This window comes from Arachis duranensis, chromosome 8 (genome assembly GCF_000817695.3).
Source record: "Arachis duranensis cultivar V14167 chromosome 8, aradu.V14167.gnm2.J7QH, whole genome shotgun sequence".
Lineage (NCBI taxonomy): Eukaryota > Viridiplantae > Streptophyta > Magnoliopsida > Fabales > Fabaceae > Arachis > Arachis duranensis.
Window position 1 is genome coordinate 25311805 of NC_029779.3, and position 19453 is coordinate 25331257.

At 35.0% G+C, this 19453-nt stretch overlaps 4 protein-coding genes across 7 annotated transcripts in view; 3 read left to right on the forward strand and 1 right to left on the reverse strand.

Moving 5' to 3' along the window:
* The first annotated feature begins 7152 nt into the window (after positions 1-7152).
* On the forward strand, positions 7153-8028 carry LOC107461382 (uncharacterized). Its single transcript, XM_016079858.1, has 2 exons — positions 7153-7384; positions 7484-8028. Exons 1-2 carry the CDS (start codon positions 7153-7155, stop codon positions 8026-8028), a joined length of 777 nt encoding a protein of 258 aa, XP_015935344.1.
* Positions 8029-9179: 1151 nt separating this feature from the next.
* LOC110274814 (protein MAINTENANCE OF MERISTEMS-like) lies at positions 9180-10200 on the reverse strand. The gene is made up of 4 exons (XM_021130123.1): positions 9817-10200; positions 9714-9781; positions 9525-9612; positions 9180-9446 (listed from the first exon to the last, which is right to left on the reverse strand). Exons 1-4 carry the CDS (start codon positions 10198-10200, stop codon positions 9180-9182), a joined length of 807 nt encoding a protein of 268 aa, XP_020985782.1.
* Positions 10201-11954: 1754 nt separating this feature from the next.
* On the forward strand, positions 11955-16353 carry LOC107461465 (uncharacterized). 2 transcript variants are annotated; one of them, XR_008002090.1, is made up of 12 exons: positions 11955-12375; positions 12643-12813; positions 12928-13080; positions 13305-13362; positions 13438-13496; positions 13697-13822; positions 14533-14676; positions 15238-15301; positions 15401-15585; positions 15705-15788; positions 15887-16111; positions 16201-16353. XR_008002090.1 is itself a non-coding variant. In XM_016079959.3 (11 exons), exons 1-11 carry the CDS (start codon positions 12250-12252, stop codon positions 15908-15910), a joined length of 1194 nt encoding a protein of 397 aa, XP_015935445.1. In that variant the 5' UTR covers positions 11955-12249; the 3' UTR covers positions 15911-16353. The 2 variants fall into 2 exon arrangements, 1 of the variants encoding a protein (XP_015935445.1); XM_016079959.3 differs by having other exon boundaries at positions 15887-16353.
* A 1003-nt stretch (positions 16354-17356) lies between these two features.
* LOC110272355 (transcription initiation factor IIA large subunit) overlaps positions 17357-19453 on the forward strand; it is a 3794-nt gene continuing 1697 nt past the window's right edge. For 2 of the 3 annotated variants that reach the window (XM_052252805.1, XM_016079962.3), the window contains exons 1-6: positions 17360-17765; positions 18015-18185; positions 18308-18457; positions 18657-18714; positions 18789-18847; positions 19056-19184. In XM_052252805.1, the coding sequence (XP_052108765.1) occupies positions 17640-17765; positions 18015-18185; positions 18308-18457; positions 18657-18714; positions 18789-18847; positions 19056-19184 (693 nt within the window). In that variant the 5' untranslated portion in view covers positions 17360-17639. Of the gene's footprint in view, positions 17766-18014; positions 18186-18307; positions 18458-18656; positions 18715-18788; positions 18848-19055; positions 19185-19453 lie in introns of all 3 variants that reach the window. The other variant, XM_016079963.3, reaches the window with a different exon arrangement.

Below are 19453 nucleotides of genomic sequence, written 5' to 3' on the forward strand. Positions count from 1 at the left end.
ATATCAATAGTTCAATATACACACAACACATTTTTTATATAAATAATACTAACCTTCTACCGTACGACTCATCGTTTCTGCATATTAATTACTATTCTTAAAAGTTAGAATAACCATTATTTGAAAACCCGGTGCACTTAGTATAGAGACCAATTTGGCATTATAAATAATACTTTTTTTTATACTATTTTGATATATAAATTTCCTTGATTCTTTTTCTTTATTATAAGATTCAGTGGTTCTTTATCGTCATGCAACCGAAGTATTAAACCCATGAAATAAAATAACGTGGGTTAAGTCATAAAAAATGCACTCAAATTAATTTAGAACTGATAAAAATGTTTTTAAAATTTGTTATTAACAAAAATATTTTCAAATAATTTAAAAATATACCAAAAATATTCAGTTGTGATTAGACCTATTTCATTAACAAAAATATTTTTTTGCACTTTACACATTACCCTTTTCTTTTAACATAAAACATCTCAATTCATGAATAAGTATTTTTGTCTTATTTTTAAATAATTTAATAATATTTTTGTCCGATAATAAAATTTAAAAATATTTTTACCGACAATGAAATAATTCAGGTTTATCTTTTTGTGGTTTACCCAAATAATGCATCATCTCAATCTTGCAAGCATATGTATTTATTTATTATGGTTTGCATTGATTAAAAATTAAGCCAAAATGGATTTTTACCTGCCTCGTTAGAAACAGGCATCGAATCTCTGTAAAATATTAGGACCACCATGTAAAAGAAGACTCTCAAATTAAAGCAATATTTCTGTAGCATATACACTTTTTTTGGGGTAAGACCCCGAGGTTAAATAGTATTATTCCAATCCTATTTATAACTATTATGATGGTTATTAGAAAAATGGTAGATTTATAATAGATACACGATAAAAAAAAATTTACACAGGAAATTCACCTATAAAATTTTATTCCCTCTCCTTACGATTAGGTACTACTTACTTAATTTTCTGCCATATGCCTGTCTTTCCCATTTTTTCTGTTTATTACAAATTTAGAAAGGTAAATTATACTAATACCATACTTTTTTATTCATAGAAGTATATATTATACTAAGCTAAAGATTTTATTTTTGACTTTTTTTCTTGTAAGACATAATATATTTTAATTATTTTTAAATTTTAAGCAGGCTTTCACTTATTAAGAAAAATAAAAAGATTGACCTTATTACCGAATAATAAACGATTGTTTATTGATGTTTTAGATAACAGTGCTAAGTATCACTTTTAAATAGTTGAAGAAACTAAAAATCTTTTCAAAAGATATATGACAAAAAAATTAATATAAATTAAAACAAAATTAATTTATTTATTCCAATCAAATTAAATAATTAATATGATTGATGAGTTATAGGTAACGTAGTCAAATAAAATATTAAATAATTTAATATTCATTTCAATCAAAATACATAAGACAAAAAATTAATGATAATTAAAATAAAATTAATTAATTTATTTCAGTCAAATTTATGTTATATGTTATTATTTAAAATATTGTTTTAGTGGTTTAATTTATTAGTTAAAATTTTAAAAATTAATTATATTTTACAATAACAAATTTTAATTATAAAAGTTATTTTTATATTATGTATATTTTGTCTCAATGGACAAATTTTTTTTAAATCCCATGTCAATTATGTTATTAATCGAAAGAATACGATTTTAATAATATAGAATGGATATATAAATAGATTAGACCTATGAATGCATGCCTTTATTTGCTAAGAGAGCAAAATTCAATCAATGTCCGTTTATTCCGGGTGACTTTTTCGACCATGAAAAGCAAAAACATAAAAAAAAAATAATTAAAACAATTATAGTACCTATCAATCATTCTCATTAGCCATCCTTGATCGTTCTGCTATAAAAGAAAAAAAAATTAACAGCAAATGTAAGCTGGCAGTGTGGTCTACTTTATTTCTTTTCTGTTTCTCTTATATATACTCCTTAATACTTCATCACTTAGCTTCTTACTTGTGTCGTCAACCATGAAGTTCAATGGCTTTTGTTTCTGCATCAGAGGCCCAAAGAATAAGGAAAACGAGGTGGAAGATGATGCTGACAAGGGAAACATCATCAAAGGTGGTGAAGCTTCAAAAACAGACGCAGCTCAGGGAGATGCTGCTGCGGTGACCGTGGCTGCCGACGGTGGTGGTGGTGACGGAAATGGCCATGGCCATGGCCATGGTGGTGAATCTGGTGCTAGCTGATTTCATTTATATAGATAGAGTAATGGTGAAACTCAACTTATTATTATTACATGCGTTTATAAGTTTTTTATTTAATACAAAAGGTTATGTTGTCTTTATGTGAAATTGTTAATTGAAAATTGTTAAATGATTTAATATATTTGAGTAAATTATTATCTAACGACTCTCAATTATCAATTTCACACGAAGAAAACTAATGCATGTGAGTTTTTACTTTTAGTTAATGTACGGTTATGTTTTATTTGCTCTACCGTTTTGTATTTGAATCTTTATTTTTAGTCCTATATATGTTTTTCAAGTTTTATCTATAATGCTTGATCGCTTCACTTGACTTTGTTTTCCATGGCATGACTCAAGATCGTGAATCATAGAACATTTTTATATGGTTTGATATCAGATTCAATTATTGTGGAAACTGAAATTTTGTTCATAATGGTTATCTGTAACTCTTGTACCACTGCGAAGGATTATCTTAAAGTAACATTTAACTATAAGTTAAAGAATTATTCTCTCAGATTAAGCGAAGGACATACCTTAGATAATTAAGGAGCGGATACATTTTTAATGGATAAAAATATTTTAACCGTTTATAATTATGCATAGTTAATTCAAGAAAATAATTAAAGATAGTTCTGTGATTCTGTCTATCAACTATAAAAAACTGTGTATCTAGTTATATAAGGCCGGTAGCATTGCCTTTTTTTTTACTATTATTATTGTCGAAAAGAAAAGAAACAAATAAAATAACCAAAAAGTGATTACCATGTATTCATAACACGCAGCGGAAGAAAAGAAGGTAATCCTAAAGATCTATTTTTTTTGTGCTTAAATTTTATTCCAATAATAAAGAATATATAGATTAGATCTAAATACCTGAGTACGCTAGTAAAAAATCTTTTTTCTCCTTCGATGGTACGAAGGCGCTATGTGTATCCACACTAAGATCAACCTTTGCTGTCAACTCCTTGACCAATGGACATCTGATCTAAATTGAGAAACCTCTTGCAACTCTTTGCACGTCATAAAATTCTTCTCCAAGAATTAGGCTCACATACATTTATGTGCGTAGAGGTAAAGGAATAAAACTCTTGTTATTCTCTCTTGTGACTTTCCTGTACTCTTGACGTACATATATATAGTATGAGATTTGTTACTGATTTTAAATTTGATTCTCAATTCAAATTTAAATCATATCTTGAAATTCCAAATTCGAATCATTCTAATTTTATGAATCATATCATAACTCAATTTGAAAACAGAATCAGTTAGGATCTCATCCAAATTCAGAAATAGAATAACTAATTATTCTCAAATCTCATTTAATATTCTCAATTATCATACTATTATTATATTTTTGGTGCTAGCAAAGTTAGAACACTCGTTAGTGTGTGACCCTATAGGTTCAATACTAAGCGAGTAGTAAATTAGTCGTACTAAATTTACTAATCAAGGTTGACGTCTAGCAACACTCCACAACGACCCGATAGTATGAAGTAATATATTTTTACTAAGAACCTCAGAAGAACAAAGTACAATTCCTTCCATCTTTTCAGCTCTTGGTTAACCTTTAGAGTATGGTTTAATTGTCAAACTCTAACTTGTTACCTTTATTATAATGAACTGTGAATGACCTAAGAAAGCATTTCTTCATTCATTCAATCCCCTTGGCCAAGGTTTTATTCCTCTCAGTCATTATAATCATAGAGCTCAAACTCTTTACCGAGAGTTGACGGATTTCTTATTGACTAATCATTAATTCTACAAGTATTTAAATCATACCCAATATCCATTCAACTAGCACCCTAGGGTATTAGGTGTCCGGAATCAAAGTATGATAAATACATTGTTAATTACTATGACATTCGCAGTTCAAAGGAAACTCTATTACTATGTTCATCTTGAGAATATCCTACTGACAAATATGCGGTAATTATAACCATTAGGAATTCTCAAAGTGAGTCAGTTCAATGGTCATATCTCTATATGCACCATTTATATATATAATTTAATAAATGAGATCTATTAATCTTCATCCAATGAAAACCATTATATATATATATTGGTCTTTTCGGATTATTAATGTCCTTTTTAATAATCCTATGACTAAGAACAATTTAGATTAAATTATAAAAGATTTATCTCTCAATATTATGATCACTATCACAATGATAAATATCTAAATTTAATCAAAGACCTTATTATATTAACATTTTAATATAATAATAATAATAAATTATTTAACACATGATTGATTGGATTGTGGTCATACTCCTTATTCCTAACAAAAAGAACTATCGAATGTAATTAAATTTCAATGCATATGTACAACCATTTCTTTTTCTAAACATATGATTAAATGACACGTTTCAATATTTCTCAAGCAACGACTAAATGGTTGCGAAGGGAAGCTGTATGAGAGTTGTTCAAATCGCTTTAACAGAAGTCCAAAACAATTTTGGATTGGATCTTGCTAGGGATACAATGGACTGTTTGTACAATGTATACAGTACTAGGGATAATAAACATCTTCCCAACATTTTGCCAAAATATTAAATTGATTCTTGACTTTTCGAATCTAGCGCTCTAATATCATGTCATGATACCACTCATCTCAAAAGATTCAGCTGATGAAAAAAAGTAATACTAATAATTATATTTCTAATACTCCATAAACCTCTATTGTACACATTGTACAAGTATTCAATTGATTTCTCATACTTTCCCTTTTAGATTACTTCAACTTATATATTTTCATGTCTTCTTTGGGGTGTAATTATAAACTCAAAGAAAATATCCCAAAATTCAGTTTCCAAATTTGCACTAAAAATTTTAATAAAAATTTTTTGGCGATCTTAAATTACTAATAGAGTCATTTGTGTTGATCCTGAACCAAAATTCTGGTGAGGACGCCGAGCTATGTGGATAATAGAAAAATTCGGCCAGCTGACATTGTCCAAATTAAGCTAAAAATATGTGCAAAATTTAGTTGTATGGTAAAAATTTGATTTTAATACATTGTTAGTATAAAATAATTTTATATGTATATTAAATTATATAATATTACATTAATAAAAAAATATATTTTATATTAATTACCTAAATAATTATATAAAATATTTTATGTCTTTGGAATATTAAAACAAATTTTTTTAACGAATCTAATAAATTTAATATGTTTACTATGCATTTAATTGAAAAGCGTCAATGTATTTATAATACAGAGGAGTGCTAGGACCAATAACTTTTGTGATTTTTAGCCATTAAATAGTTATTAATGATATTTTTAATGGTGTGAGATTTCATCCAATAGTGTAAGATTACTCATTTTCGTTTTGCTAGTTACATACTGGCCAGAATTTAATAAAGTTGCTGGCCCCTAAACTTTTTCTATAATATATTCTCTTATATCCAAAAGTATGTTCTGCTTTTTATTGAAATAAATAAAGAAAAAAGATTAATTCTCTAAATACGCACGGCTGCAAATAATCTCCAAAATGCGCAGCTCCATCTCAGATCCATCACCCATGAAGTGGATATATACTCCACCTCAGCTATAGTGCCCACGAAATGGGCCAGGTTTCCGTTACCTGGATAGCGCCCACGAAATGGGCGTTTCATGCCCGGCGTTCGCGAATTGGGCCATGACGATGGTGGTACACGCGAAATGGAACCAGATGGATAAGACTAGCGGACCAGACACGAAATGGACCTAAAGCAGTTGTACTCCACACGAAATGGAGCCTAGATTTTGCTATATAAAGGGCTGTGGTAGGCAGCTTGCAACCATGGTTGGAAATAATTGTTGCGCCACAGAGAAATTAATCTCCAACAACTCTCTCCCATCTCCATCTCTTCCCCTTCATCCCTTCTTTGTAAAATACTGAAGTTAGTATTTTGTTGTTCCTATGGCTATCGAAAATGTCTACGTTATCGTATATCCTAATGGAGAAATTTCTCTTACATTTGAAGGTATTACATTTGGACGATCCACTGTGGATAAAGATCCTGCCGCAAACATCGTTGTAAGAGCTAAAGAATGTGATCCTCATGAATACCAGTATGGTCGGAAAGAAGAAAATCACGAAGTTGACTTAGAGAATGCCAGTTGCAGTCGCCAACTCATTTGTGTATTAAAAAATGCAGATTAAATCTGACCAACAAATTTCGATGATGTTTTCTTATCATCAGAGCATTGGAAGTATATACTCATTGGAGCTATGTGTGTGTCTCCATGATGTTGGTGGAAGCTCCTCTAGTTCCAATAATCTGGTGCAACCTGGAAATTTCCATGCCGCCGATTTGATGCCATTCCAGGAGATTGTTAGAGCTCCGAGTCCCACCTTCAATGCCTTTGTGATGCACGAACAAACTGCAGGAAATCGTTGTGCACGTTCCTCCCCTTCTAACCAAGTTGCATCCCTAGAAGGTATTGTTGACGGGTTGGCAGACACTTCCGACAAAGATGAGATCGAAGATGATAGTGGTGAAGAAGCAGAAGTGGTTCCTGAAACCCAACCCGTTTACCGCGAGAAGGATCTTCCAAGTCGTGTCGAATTGGTTGGTGGATCTAGCGGCACTCCAGGCCACTATCTGTCTTTAAATCTCGTGGCAATGGATTCGACCACCACTGAAGACACACCGAGCAACTATGCTTTGTCCGGTGAGATGGAGCTGTAGGTTGGTTTGAAATTTCTCAATAGAGAAACTGCTATACTTGCCGTGAAAAACTACAGCATTCGTAGAAGTGCAAAACACTGGTGGTAGAGTCAGATCAAACTTGGTATGTATGTTGATGTAAGCAGTTTGGGGACCAATGTCATTGGAAGGTTCGAGTTTCGAAGACAAGGGCATCCAGATTTTGGGTGATTCAAAAATACGAAGGGCCTCACAATTGTTTGGCAAGCTCGATGTCGCAAGATCATGCTCAACTTGATAGCAAAGTCATCTGCCACCATATATATCCCATGGTACAAGCGAATGCTACTATTTGCATAAAGGTATTGCAAGGTTCCGTCGAGTCAGCATACGGGTACAAGGTTTCTTACAAGAAGGTTTGGCATGCAAAGCAGAAGGCAATTGCCAAAATTTATGGTGATCGGGAGGAGTCATACGACCAGCTCGAAGATATTTCAACGCACTGCAAGCTTTCATTCCAGCTAACCTTGTGAATTGAAAGTTATGTTAATTTATAAGTTGGAGTCCTTACAGCATGGTTTTAATTAAGTGTAGTTGTATCAGGTACAATTGTTGACCTCCAAACGCGTCCGAACTATGTTGGCAACACGTTGGACCGGCACAGTGTCATATTTCATCAGGTTTTTTGGTCATTTCCGTCCTGTGTTGAAGCCTTCAAGCACTGCGTGCCCCTTGTATCAGTGGTCGGAATACACTTGTATGGCAAATACGCAAGGACCTTGTTGATGGGTATAGCGCAGGATGGGAATAACAACATCCTACCCATTGCTTTTGCAATTGTCAAAAGGGAGAATACTGATTCGTGGTTCTTTTTCCTATCGAATCTAAAGAGACATGTAACGACTCAACCAAGGATACTACTTATCTCTGATCGGCATGCAGCAATAAAGGCTGCTTTAGAGCGGGCTGGGTGTGGATGGAAACACAATGTGTACTATGTGAGACATATTGCCTCTAACTTTGCAACAAGTTTCAAGAGCAAGGAAGCAAAAAGGCACCTAGTCAACGCGGCGTATTCTAAGACACAAGAGCTGGCACAGTACTACATTGAGTTAATTAGCAGCGAGGATACGGTCACATCTCCATGAATGATGGCCTGGATCTGAGGGTTAGAGCCGCCGAAGTGGTTACAGCATCGTGATGAGGGCCGTCGATACGGTCACATGACAACCAATCTGTCGGAGTATATCAACTCAGTTCTCAAGAAAACTCGCAACTTTCTGGTATGTGCAATTGTGAAGTCTACCTACCATCGTCTTAATGCATTATTTGTCAAGAAGGGTCGAGAGGCACAGTTGCAGATCGCATGTGGTCAAGTTTTTTCACAATTTCTGTAGAAAGCAATACTGGCAAATAGAGAAGGTATTTCCCAAATGCTTGTTCAGTCGGGAGATAGCGGCCGTCGGGGGTACAGTGGTTTACGGTTTACCTAGAACATGGCAGATGTGACTACGGATACTTTTTGGCGTTGCACTATCCATGTGCTCATGCGTTGGCTGCATGTGCACATGCAAGGGTTGATTGGCAGCGTTATGTCATGGCAGTGTATTATGTTGAGAGCGTGTTCTGGGTTTACCAGATGGAATTTCCTCTAATGCCGAACAAGGAGTTGTGGGCACCATACGATGGTGAACGCGTCGTTCCCAACCCCCATCTCCGATGAACAATGGAAGGACGTCCGGTGTTGACGAGGACCAGGAATGAGATGGACAAGGTAGAGTCGGGACTTGGAAAGCGTTGCGGACTTTGCAGACAACCGGGTCATACAAGACGGAATTGTCCGCATATTTCTTCTACTTAGTATTGCATGTTTCCAGTTATGCCATTTCATCTAAGTCGCTTTGTATTTTACATTATAATGAAGCATGTTTATTGTTGGTTGTTACTTTCCTTAAGCTTACAACATTGAATTTATGTTACATATGTTTTCAATGTTAATTAAAACGAATTTTGGATAAGTAACCATCATTATAGAAATGTGGAAACAACAAAAAACAAGTAAATAAAATAGATATAACCCAAACATACCTAACTTAAACTATATGAAACATCACAAGGAAATACAAAGTACATGAAACTAAATACTATGTAGACTCCACTAATGGTTGTCGTGACCCAATCTCCCACCTGTCCCACGTGAAGGAGCTCGAATATCACGATGAGGATGACCTGTATCGGCCTTCTCCACGGCAAGATCAGCCCCTATGAATGAAAGACGTCGGCCTTGAATGAACGAACATCATAACTTGGTGGTATGCGGACGGGCCACCACCCATCGTCGTTTCGGGCCGACTGTCGATGGAATGTATCGATATTCAAGGGAGGGTTGGCGCGGTCCTTGTTTTCCCCCAAATTGATGCAACACTTTGTCGATATTGAGGAACTCAATCCACCAGAATAATATTAGAGGTATAACTAAGGTGTAAAAGTTTCCATGAGAATGGCCGAGAAATTCAGCAGGCACTCTCAACAGAATACGAGGATCTATGTATGGCAACCAATTAAACTGCAAGTAGAGGACTATAACATAAACACATATTAACACGAACACCATAGATAAATATCAACAAAGGATAGATCGTACCTCATCCACTTGCAGATTGTCCAACCTCAGGCGGTGCCTAAGTAGGCGTTGCTCAGCGTAGTCATTGTATTCCTTCTTCCCCGCCCACCTGATGGAAAACGAGTACGTGCAAATAAGTTGTATACTGAACAACAAATCAAAATTTATGACATAAGGAAACTAAACAGGATAGGCCACATGATACCACACCTTGTTGCTAATGGAAAACTATGCGGCGTCGCCACATCTAGTGCCCAGAATGATAGGCCGTAATAAATCTACGACATTAACAACGTATGATAGCTAGCCATACCTTCGACGGTGTAATCTGTTGCCAGGCACATGACTCGATATAACCAACAAAGACATGCGCTACCCCAACTATAAGTGCTGATGGCATCAAAATCGCCTTACAAAGGTAGGTAACAAACGTGGACTGTGTTGTTGGCCTTGTCCGGCAGTAGCACGCCCCCTCCAACAAATACAAAATGTAACAACGGGCATACTGAATCAAGACATCATCTGGTACGTCAAGCGGCATCTGTTGAAGACGAGTTTTGATCCACTTTAACTTTATGTTGTACTTTGTTGTCCCAACATGTCCGGTTGGAACATCACCAAGTAGCTCATGGCACCATTGCCATATATCTCTCTGGTGAAACTTGCTCCATGACCTTAGAGTACAAAGTCTCGCCATCAATGGGTAACCCTAACTGCATTGCCACATCCTCCAATGTTATGGTACACTCATCCCATGGGAGGTGAAATGTGTGTGTCTTGAGTCACCATCGTTCAACAAATGTACTTATCAGTGGATTGTCATACTCAAAACGCTTTATTAATGACGCATAATAAAATCTTGCTCGTCATAAATATGGTTCAAGTCTTTGCCGCCTGACATCCATGCTTGGATCTGCTGGCTCCGATGTGAAAACATCAACAAGTGTGCCATGCGACGTCAGAACACATGCGGGCTACAACATCGAAACAGGAAGAGCACACTTAAATTTACACTAGCAAATATTAAATAATGATAAAGACTAATAACAAAATTAACAACAGATGATCACTGAAACTAATCTTATGAATCAAATGCGCGACAATGTGAACTTCATCTAACCGATTAAGATTTTCTTCCACGTTAATACCACCACCATCGCCCATGTTACACTTTTCTAATCAAACCACAGCACAAAATTATTAACCAAAACACACTTTTTTTTAGATCTCTTTTCCACGGTTTATAATTCTTAACCCTCTCTTCCACAAATTTTCAATGCATGCTGCATTTGATCCCCTACCCGTCTCCCCTTTATATACACATCAATTCATCAACCCCAACCATGCCACCCCATGCACCTAATGCATGCTTGTATGGGGACTGGAGCACTGGAACCTTACAGCCTTCACCTGAAACCCATACGATTTTGTTACTGCTGTCATTGGTGTGCACATTTCGTGGGCGCCGCAAAAGAGATGGGCTATTTCGCGTGTGCCAGACACGCCATGGTCTAATTCGTGGTCGCCGCAAGTGACATGGCCATTTTGTTACTGATGTGGTCCATCTCGCGGATGCCAGGGTTGAGATGGAGGTCAACGCCTTTTTTGTCAGGTCATGTCTCCATTTCGTGGACGACTGCTAGGAATTGGTGGCTACACCCATTTCATGGGTGATTAACATGAGATAGAGTTGCGTATTTTCGAAATCAGTTTCATGTATGCGTATTTAAAGAAATAATCTTTTTTTATTTATTTCAATAAAAAAATCGGTATGTTCAAAGGTCTATTATAATAATATTATATGATCAAAATATAACTTTTTACCGAAATAATTTGCAAAGAAAGAAGAATATAAAAGCGATTTTGTTAGGTAGATAATAATTTTTGTAAACAATGTGAACAATAAATTTTAAAATTAGCCTAATAAAATAAAAAATACACTACACCTCTATAAAAATTATAAAAAATATAAATAAAAAAAAAATACCATATATATAACTATATTGTTCATTAAACTCATTATCTACCTATACTTTTTTTTTATAAAAGACATACCGGCTCAAGCAATTAAATTTGACTTGTTAACAATATGTTCATGCATTCTACTAATCCTTAGGTATACATATACTTGAGATTGTGATTAATTGCCAATAAAAAATGAGTTATTAAATTAATTATTATATATTTATATATAAATAAATATTATTTAACGGAAATATGTATGAGCCTATATTTTATAATTTAATATATATTTTATACGAATAATTAGGTGATTAATTTTTTATTTATACATAGCACAATTTTTTCGTTATTTATGATTGATTGGTGGTAAAAGTAGAAATATACAAGAAATGAGGGTGAAAAACTAATTTCTAGATAAAGGAGGAGCAAGTTGGTGCATATATGTGACGCGTGGATTGATGTTTGAAAAATCAGATGCAAACCTATTTATATTCTTCTCTTTCTTTCTCTCTTTCTCTCTCCATTTTCTTCTGTCTCATACCATCGACATTGTTCTGCTCCTTCTTCTGTTTCTCCCTTTCCCTCTTCTCCGTTCCACTCAGCTCCAACTCCAAAAACTCTATCCCAAACCCTACAACACCCTTCCATTTTTCAATTTTCCATTTCTCCTCTCGATTTCTTCCGCTCAGCTCCCAATTCCTTCGAATCGGTGGCCAAGAGGACCAAATTTGAGAGGAGACGCGATCGATAACACGCACACCCCGACCTTCCAGAATTTTCCCTCATGGCGGCCTCCGCAACCACCAGCCAGGTCTATGTCGACGTCATCGAGGACGTCATCGTCAAGGTTCGCGACGAGTTCGTCAACAATGGCGGCCCCGGCGACGAAGTTCTCAAGGAGCTCCAAGCTGTAATCTCATCTTCTCTGCATCTATTTTTTTCTCTCTCCGTTCCTTATTCTGAAATCTTGATATCTTCTTTGATTTGATTTTTTTCCTTGTAATTGCATGACTGGGATCCGTACTTTCTTGAAATATGATTTTATGTAGTATGCAAGAGGTTTTGTTGCTCAGCTGGTTGATTTAGGGCCTGGATCCGATCATTTATTCGAGTTTCAGTTTTATTTATGGATTTCGTATTATTTTTTGTTATTGAGTTATGTTGATGATGTATTTAGATGTGGGAATCAAAGATGATGCAAGCTGGTGTTATTGTTGGTCCCATTGAGAGGTCCAATGGAGCTAAGCCAACCCCTGGTGGTCCAATTACTCCGGTTCATGATCTTAATGTGCCTTATGAGGGGAATGAAGAGTATGAAACTCCTACTGCTGAAATGCTTTTCCCACCTGTGAGTTTTAACCAATACCATAATCATAAGTTTTTACTTCTAGGGTATCCCTTAATGTGATTTCATGAGTTAACAACTTCGGGTTTTAATACGGGCTTCTCTTTGAATGTGTAGACACCCCTGCAAACTCCTATGCAAACCCCTTTGCCAGGAACTGCGGATAATTCTATGTATCACATACCTACTGGACCTAGCGACTACTCTTCTTCTGGAAATGATACAGGAGGAAACACTGATTTAAAAGGAGGACTACCAAGTCCATACATGGTAACGGATATTTTGTCTTATCAACTCCATAGTTAATTATATAAAAAATTTCCAAAAAATTTCCCCATGTGTGTTTTCAACTTTCCATTGTTTTAGTTTCTCCATCACTATTCTCTGTTTATGCAGTTGATTGCCATTGGCCAAGACCTTGTTATTAGATGCACATGAATATTTTGTTGTTAGTAGTATTATTGGTACATTGATATTGTCCTTAAATCTTGCAGCAGCAGCAGCCTCCTTCTCCTTGGATGAACCAGAGGTCTTCACTTGATGTTAATGTTGGTTAGTCCCGTTTAAATTTAGGACAGTGTTTAATTGGACTCCTTTGCAAAATAATGATGATGTTTATTATTGTAGCTTATGTGGAAGGGCGGGAGGATGCAAATAGAAGAACTTCTAATAAACCCTCAACGCAGGTACGCATTATAGTGAAGTATTACAGAAGAATGCTTGTGCCTTTTTGTTAAAATTTGGTGAGCCCTAATGGTAGAGTTCTTTTGATGAAGCCATCATATATGTTGTGTGTGATTTTGTCTAGAATGCTAACTCTGATCTTTAAGATTAAAATATGAAAATCTCATTTAGATATTGTTAATGCTTGGAAAAAACCATGCAGGACTTCTTCAGGGCACCCACAGGGAAGCGAAAACGTGATGATTTGCCTTCACAATATAATGCTGGTGGATATTTACCTCAGCAGGATGGAGCTGGAGATTCTGCATCTGGACTTCTTGAAATTGAGGCATGTTTTTCTTCTTATTGGCCAGCATGATTTGATTATTTATTTATGTATGCTGTCATTTGCAATTAGTTTTGTTGTGACTTGACTAATGATGTAAGTAGGCTAGTTGTCAGCTCTTTTTTCATTTTTAAATAAAAGATAAATAATCTTCCCATTGTTATTTTCTTGATTTGTGATTTGACTTAAACTGAACGGATCAAGGTTACATGTTGGTAGACATTAAACAGCGGTTAATTTGTTGATTGCCTGTCTATCACTCTATTACCGCCAAAACTTGTGTTTTTTTCATCTTTAAAGCTTGCCTTATCTAAGGTTGGGATTTTACATCAAGGCCTTCAATTAAAATAGAAAAATTGTTGAAGACTATATTAGTTCACCAGAAACCAAAATGGTCTATGTTTTATTGTGGATGAAATCATGTATGCAATAAACATAATACCACGAGAAGAGATATCAGGTTAGTGCTTGGGTTCCTGGCTCTGTCCAAATCCCTTTCTTTGCTAAGATACAAAATTTTCCTTCTCAAAATGGCCAGCAGTATGAATATTTACTCAAAGCCTCTTATGGATTTATCATAATGTTTCAATTGTCAGCTTCTTACTCTACTCCTGTGTATTGTTCTTTTGGTTTTATGTAGTACATGTACACAACATATCTATTTCTATCTATTTATTATTCATGGACTTGCATCTGAACGGTCAATTTTTCAGGTATGTGGAAGGGGAATCCCCATTAATGCACATCATACTACTACTAAAGAAAACATGCTTGCCGATGGAGAGTGGCCAGCTTGTAGGATTCCTCAACTTGATGGACCAATTCCTTTTGATGATGATGTGGTTTCTACTCCAAACGTGAGTAGACACACTTTTCTCCTTCTCTTCTGTTATGATTTGAGTTATGTATTTAGATGTTTACTTATTCTAGTTTTCTGTTCTCTTTCTTTTGTGCCAAAAATGGATATGACCCCTTGAAATTTTGGTCTTTGGTAAAGAGAGGCATCTTCTTGCAATTTAACCAATAATATATGTTGAAAGGAGGTTTTAATAGCCACTTTTAATTTTTTTTTTTACGGAATCTCATTTATAATCCCCTCAGCAGCAGATTGGTTTGGTGCTAGGTAGCAAGGATAATTATACATTCAAGTACTCACATTTTACATGGCTGCCTGTGTTCACTTTTTAGTGTGAAAAATATTAGCTCCCTTTTCCCTGGTTCTTAGCTGTTAAAAAGAGTAGTTTGATTGCAATTCTGAGGAAATATGTAGGCATGTCAATTTATTAGAGGCATGAAATAAGATAAGGTCCTGGTTGAATGGGCAATTATCTGAAAACTCCATATGCTTCATTGGACATTTTTATCACCATGTCTCGTTATTCAACCGGTTTTACTGGATTTGTTTGATCCTGTGGCAGATATATAATTATGGAGGAGTGTTCAATGAAGACTACAACGTTGCAAATACGCCTGCTCCTCCTGGTATACCTAGACCACGGAAATATTAATTATATTTCTTAGATTTCTTTTGTGGTAATGACAATCACAAATATTGATGATGATGATCTACCTTTTTATTAGAGGTACCGGCAAGCACTCCTGCACTTGTAGCTGAAAATGAGGCAGTAAATGATGATGACAACAACGACGATGATGATGAACCGTTAAATGAGAATGATGATGATGACGATGATGATGATTTGGATGATCTGGACCAAGGAGAGGATCAAAATACACATCATCTTGTTTTGGCCCAGTTTGACAAGGTGACAACTGACAACCTTCCTCCACTTTGTGTTCTTTATATATGCAGTGCTAGAGTTGCATAATCAATGGTTTGGGGCTGCAGAATCCTTTTGTGACTAATAGTCTTACTAAAATATAGGTGACACGTACCAAGAGCAGGTGGAAATGTACATTAAAGGATGGCATCATGCACATAAATGATAAGGACATTCTCTTCAATAAGGTGTGTAATATTATATAAGGGGAAGAAACGATATTCTATTCGTCCTACCTTTCGAGTTTTTCAAATTGTCATGATGAGTTACTTTATTTATTGTGCAGGCGACAGGGGAATTTGATTTCTGATTTTGTTGGAGTGCTTTAGGTTATAATAGGTGTCAGTTAGTGTTTCGTAATCTTCCTTTGATTATTAATTGCAAGCTTGAGGAGGAGAATGGAGACAATTGTTTTTGATGTTGGCCTCTTGTACATAATGGATGAGCAATTTTTTTCCCCCTTTAAAGATGATTAGGTACTCAGCATTTCCTGAAGTGCAAATCTGGTTATGTATGTAGTTCCTTCTTCGGCTTTTGTATAAATAGATATTTTGGTTAATTTCAGAATTGCTTTGTATGATAATAATGGAATTTATGTAGGCCTGGTTCAAAGTTCAAACCATGATGTGTCTGGATTCTAAACTTGCACAAGGCATTGCTTGATTGAACAACACATGAACAAGAGCATGTGATGACTGTGTTCGGAAACTATGATTTTGGTCTATTATTATTAAAGAACAATATGTAATAAAATTTATTTTTTTTGTCAATATTTGGTCAATATTAAGTTTTAAATATTAAAATTTAAATTCTAAATTTTAATATTATAAAAATAAGATATTAGTCTAAAATATGGTAAAAAATATTTGTCTCCTAACATTTTTTTAAAAGAATAACTATCATTTGGTTGAATTTAACCCTTTTTATATTTAATAGGAAACAAATATTTAAAAAAAAATGGAAACAAATATATTTAACATCTTGAATTAATTGTAGACCTATACTTTTGCTCTCTGTTTAGACTATCATGAATATTAGTTTCTCATATTAAAGATTAACAAAGAAGTGATGTGATTTGAAGAACATAATTTGTAATTGTGTTATTAATAAGACTTTTAAGGATAAATAACTTTTTTTCCGATTTTAATTCAGATAAAATAGTTTTTTCTTTAAAAAAATGCATTATAGCCCTCTCAAAATTGTAAAAATTCTACTCTTTTTACTTTTTACTAACCATGATCTTTTAGGTGCTAACGTTAACGAACATACCATTGAGCATTGAGGCACGTTATATTTTACAAGACACTTTGCATGTTATCCTTAATGAACTTTAAATCAATTACAATTATAGTTGGTGAAATTTGTTGTACTTTTATCTTTTATTTGGAGTCATGAATTGCAATTTTCTAGATAATTATTTTGTAGACCTAAAATCTTTCAGGTGACAAAATGATAGTTTACCAATTTTCAAAAAAAATAAAAAATCACTTTTTTTTTCTACAAAAGGGATAATAAAAGTACACAAAAGGAGGTAATAAAAGTAAGATTTAGGATTTAGACAAAGATAACAATGCAAATTTTTTTAAAAAAATTATATTTAATATATTAAAATGTTTTGAAGGATACATAGTTTTTCAGTTCATTTCTCCCTCACTAGTCACTACCAAATTATCACGAGAGCATAGAGAGAGCGAGGAAAAGATGAGAAAAGAAGGAAGCATATATTGACGCGTGGATTTATCTTTAAAAATCGGATGCAAACCTATTTATATTCCTCTTTCTCTTTATTCTCTCTCTCACTCTCTTTCTCCGTTTCTTCTTACCATCGACATTCTTCTCTCTCTTCGCCGTTTCAGTCAGTTCCCACTCCACACTCTCCAAACCCTATAACACCATTCCAATTTTTCATGACTCCTCTCCGTTTCTTCCACTGAGCTCCCAATTCCTTCGAATCGGTGAGCAAGAAGACCCAATCGGAGAGGACACTCTACAATACGCGCGCACTCGCGCACCCTTAGAGCTTCTAGAAAATTTCCGTGATGGCGGCCACCGCAACCACCAGCCAGGTCTACGTCAACGTTATCGACGATGTTGTCACCAAGGTTCGCGACGAGTTCATCAACAACGGTGGCCCCGGCGAGGAAGTTCTCAAGGAGCTCCAAGCTGTAATCTCATCTTTTCTCTCACTCCGTATTTTCTCTCCATTTCTTATTTTGCTTCCTCCATATCTTTCTCTTCTATCACATGAATGATATTCGTACTTCAATTGAAGTATCTTCGATTTGGTTTGCAAGATATTTTGTTTCTGAGCTGGAGCTGGTTGATTTAGGGTTAGATCCGATCAATTATCATATTCCTGTTTAGTTTATTTATTGTTATTAAGATGTTTACTTTTTGTTTTATGATTTATTTAGTTGTGGGAATCAAAGATGATACAAGCTGGTGTTGTTGTTGCTCCCATAGAAAGGTCCAATGGAGCTAAACCAACGCCAGGTGGTCCAATTACTCCGGTTCATGATCTTAATGTGCCTTATGAAGGGAATGAAGAGTACGAAACTCCTACTGCTGAAATGCTTTTTCCCCCTGTGAGTTTTGACCAATACCATAATCATAATTTTGTTATGCTAAGGTTTAAGTTGCCTTTAATGTGATTTTTGAGTCGGGAACTGTGGGTATTTTATGTGATTCTATTTTTCTGAACTTGCAGACGCCTCTACAAACTCCAATGCTAACCCCGTTACCAGGAACCGTGGATAACTCTATGTATAACATCCCTACTGGACCGAGCGACTACACTTCTGGAAATGATACAGGAGGAAGTGCTGATATAAAAGGAGGACAATCTAGTCCATACGTGGTAAAGCTTATTTTGTCAGATTGATTCATTCATTGTATAAAAATTTCAGAAAAAATTCCTCATTTCTTCAGTTTCTCAATTACTGTTTTCCATTTATTCAGTTGCGTCAATTGATGGCCACTGGCTATTCCCTTGTTATTAAACCATGTAAGTGCATCTTTAAATTTTAGTGCATTCATATTGTCCTTAAATCTTGCAGCAACAGCAGTCTCCCTCACCCTGGATGAACCAGAGGCCTTCACTTGACGTTAATGTTGGTGAGTCCCCTTTAAAATTTGGGACAAAATTAATACGGCTTTGTGTAATGTAATGACGATGTGTATTACTGTAGCTTACGATGAAGGACGGGAAGAGGCACAAAGAGGAACTTCTAATCAACCTCTGACACAGGTAAGCGGAGCCAGTGAGGTATTATAGAAGAATTGTTGTGCCTTGGTAAAAATTGAAGGGATCTTATGCTAGTGTTCTTGTATGAAGCAGCAAATATTCCTGTCTTGTTATATATATTAACAGGCTGATTTTAATGCTAAATATGAACTTAAAGAGTTAATATATGATCATCTCATTTGGATATTTCTTATGCTTGAAAAACACCTAGGAATTCTTCACAGCCTCCATGGGAAAGCGAAAACGCGACGATTTGTCTTCACATTATAACAATGCTGATGGATATATACCCCAGCAGGATGGGGCTGGAGATTCTGCATCTGGAGTTTTCGAAATTGAGGTACATGTTGTTCTCTATTGGCCAGTATAATTTTATTTATTTATGGTGGGTTTTGCATCTTGTTTGTAAGTGTCAACCTTCTGGTTTTGAATATTTAATATTTCTGCTTTTATTGTAATGAGTTTGTAATTTATGACTTATACTGAATGAATAAAAGTTATAAGATGGACAATTCACAATTTAACTAGAGCTACACGTAATGTGTTAGGCATTTAACCGAAATTAATCTGTTGGTTTTCACAATAATCTATTCTTTTCAAAAGAGCCTG

Coding starts and splice junctions, on each gene's coding strand:
- LOC107461382 (XM_016079858.1), top strand. CDS start 7,153: ATGTCGCAAGATCATGCTCAACTTGATAGCAAAGTCATCTGCCACCAT. Junction 7,385..7,483: donor CGAAGATATTTCAACGCACT/GCAAGCTTTCAT, acceptor TAGTTGTATCAG/GTACAATTGTTGACCTCCAA.
- LOC110274814 (XM_021130123.1), bottom strand. CDS start 10,200: ATGGCGAGACTTTGTACTCTAAGGTCATGGAGCAAGTTTCACCAGAGA. Junction 9,782..9,816: donor AACAGATTACACCGTCGAAG/GTATGGCTAGCT, acceptor TTAATGTCGTAG/ATTTATTACGGCCTATCATT. Junction 9,447..9,524: donor ACAATCTGCAAGTGGATGAG/GTACGATCTATC, acceptor CTCTACTTGCAG/TTTAATTGGTTGCCATACAT.
- LOC107461465 (XM_016079959.3), top strand. CDS start 12,250: ATGGCGGCCTCCGCAACCACCAGCCAGGTCTATGTCGACGTCATCGAG. Junction 12,376..12,642: donor TTCTCAAGGAGCTCCAAGCT/GTAATCTCATCT, acceptor TGATGTATTTAG/ATGTGGGAATCAAAGATGAT. Junction 13,497..13,696: donor CTAATAAACCCTCAACGCAG/GTACGCATTATA, acceptor AAAACCATGCAG/GACTTCTTCAGGGCACCCAC.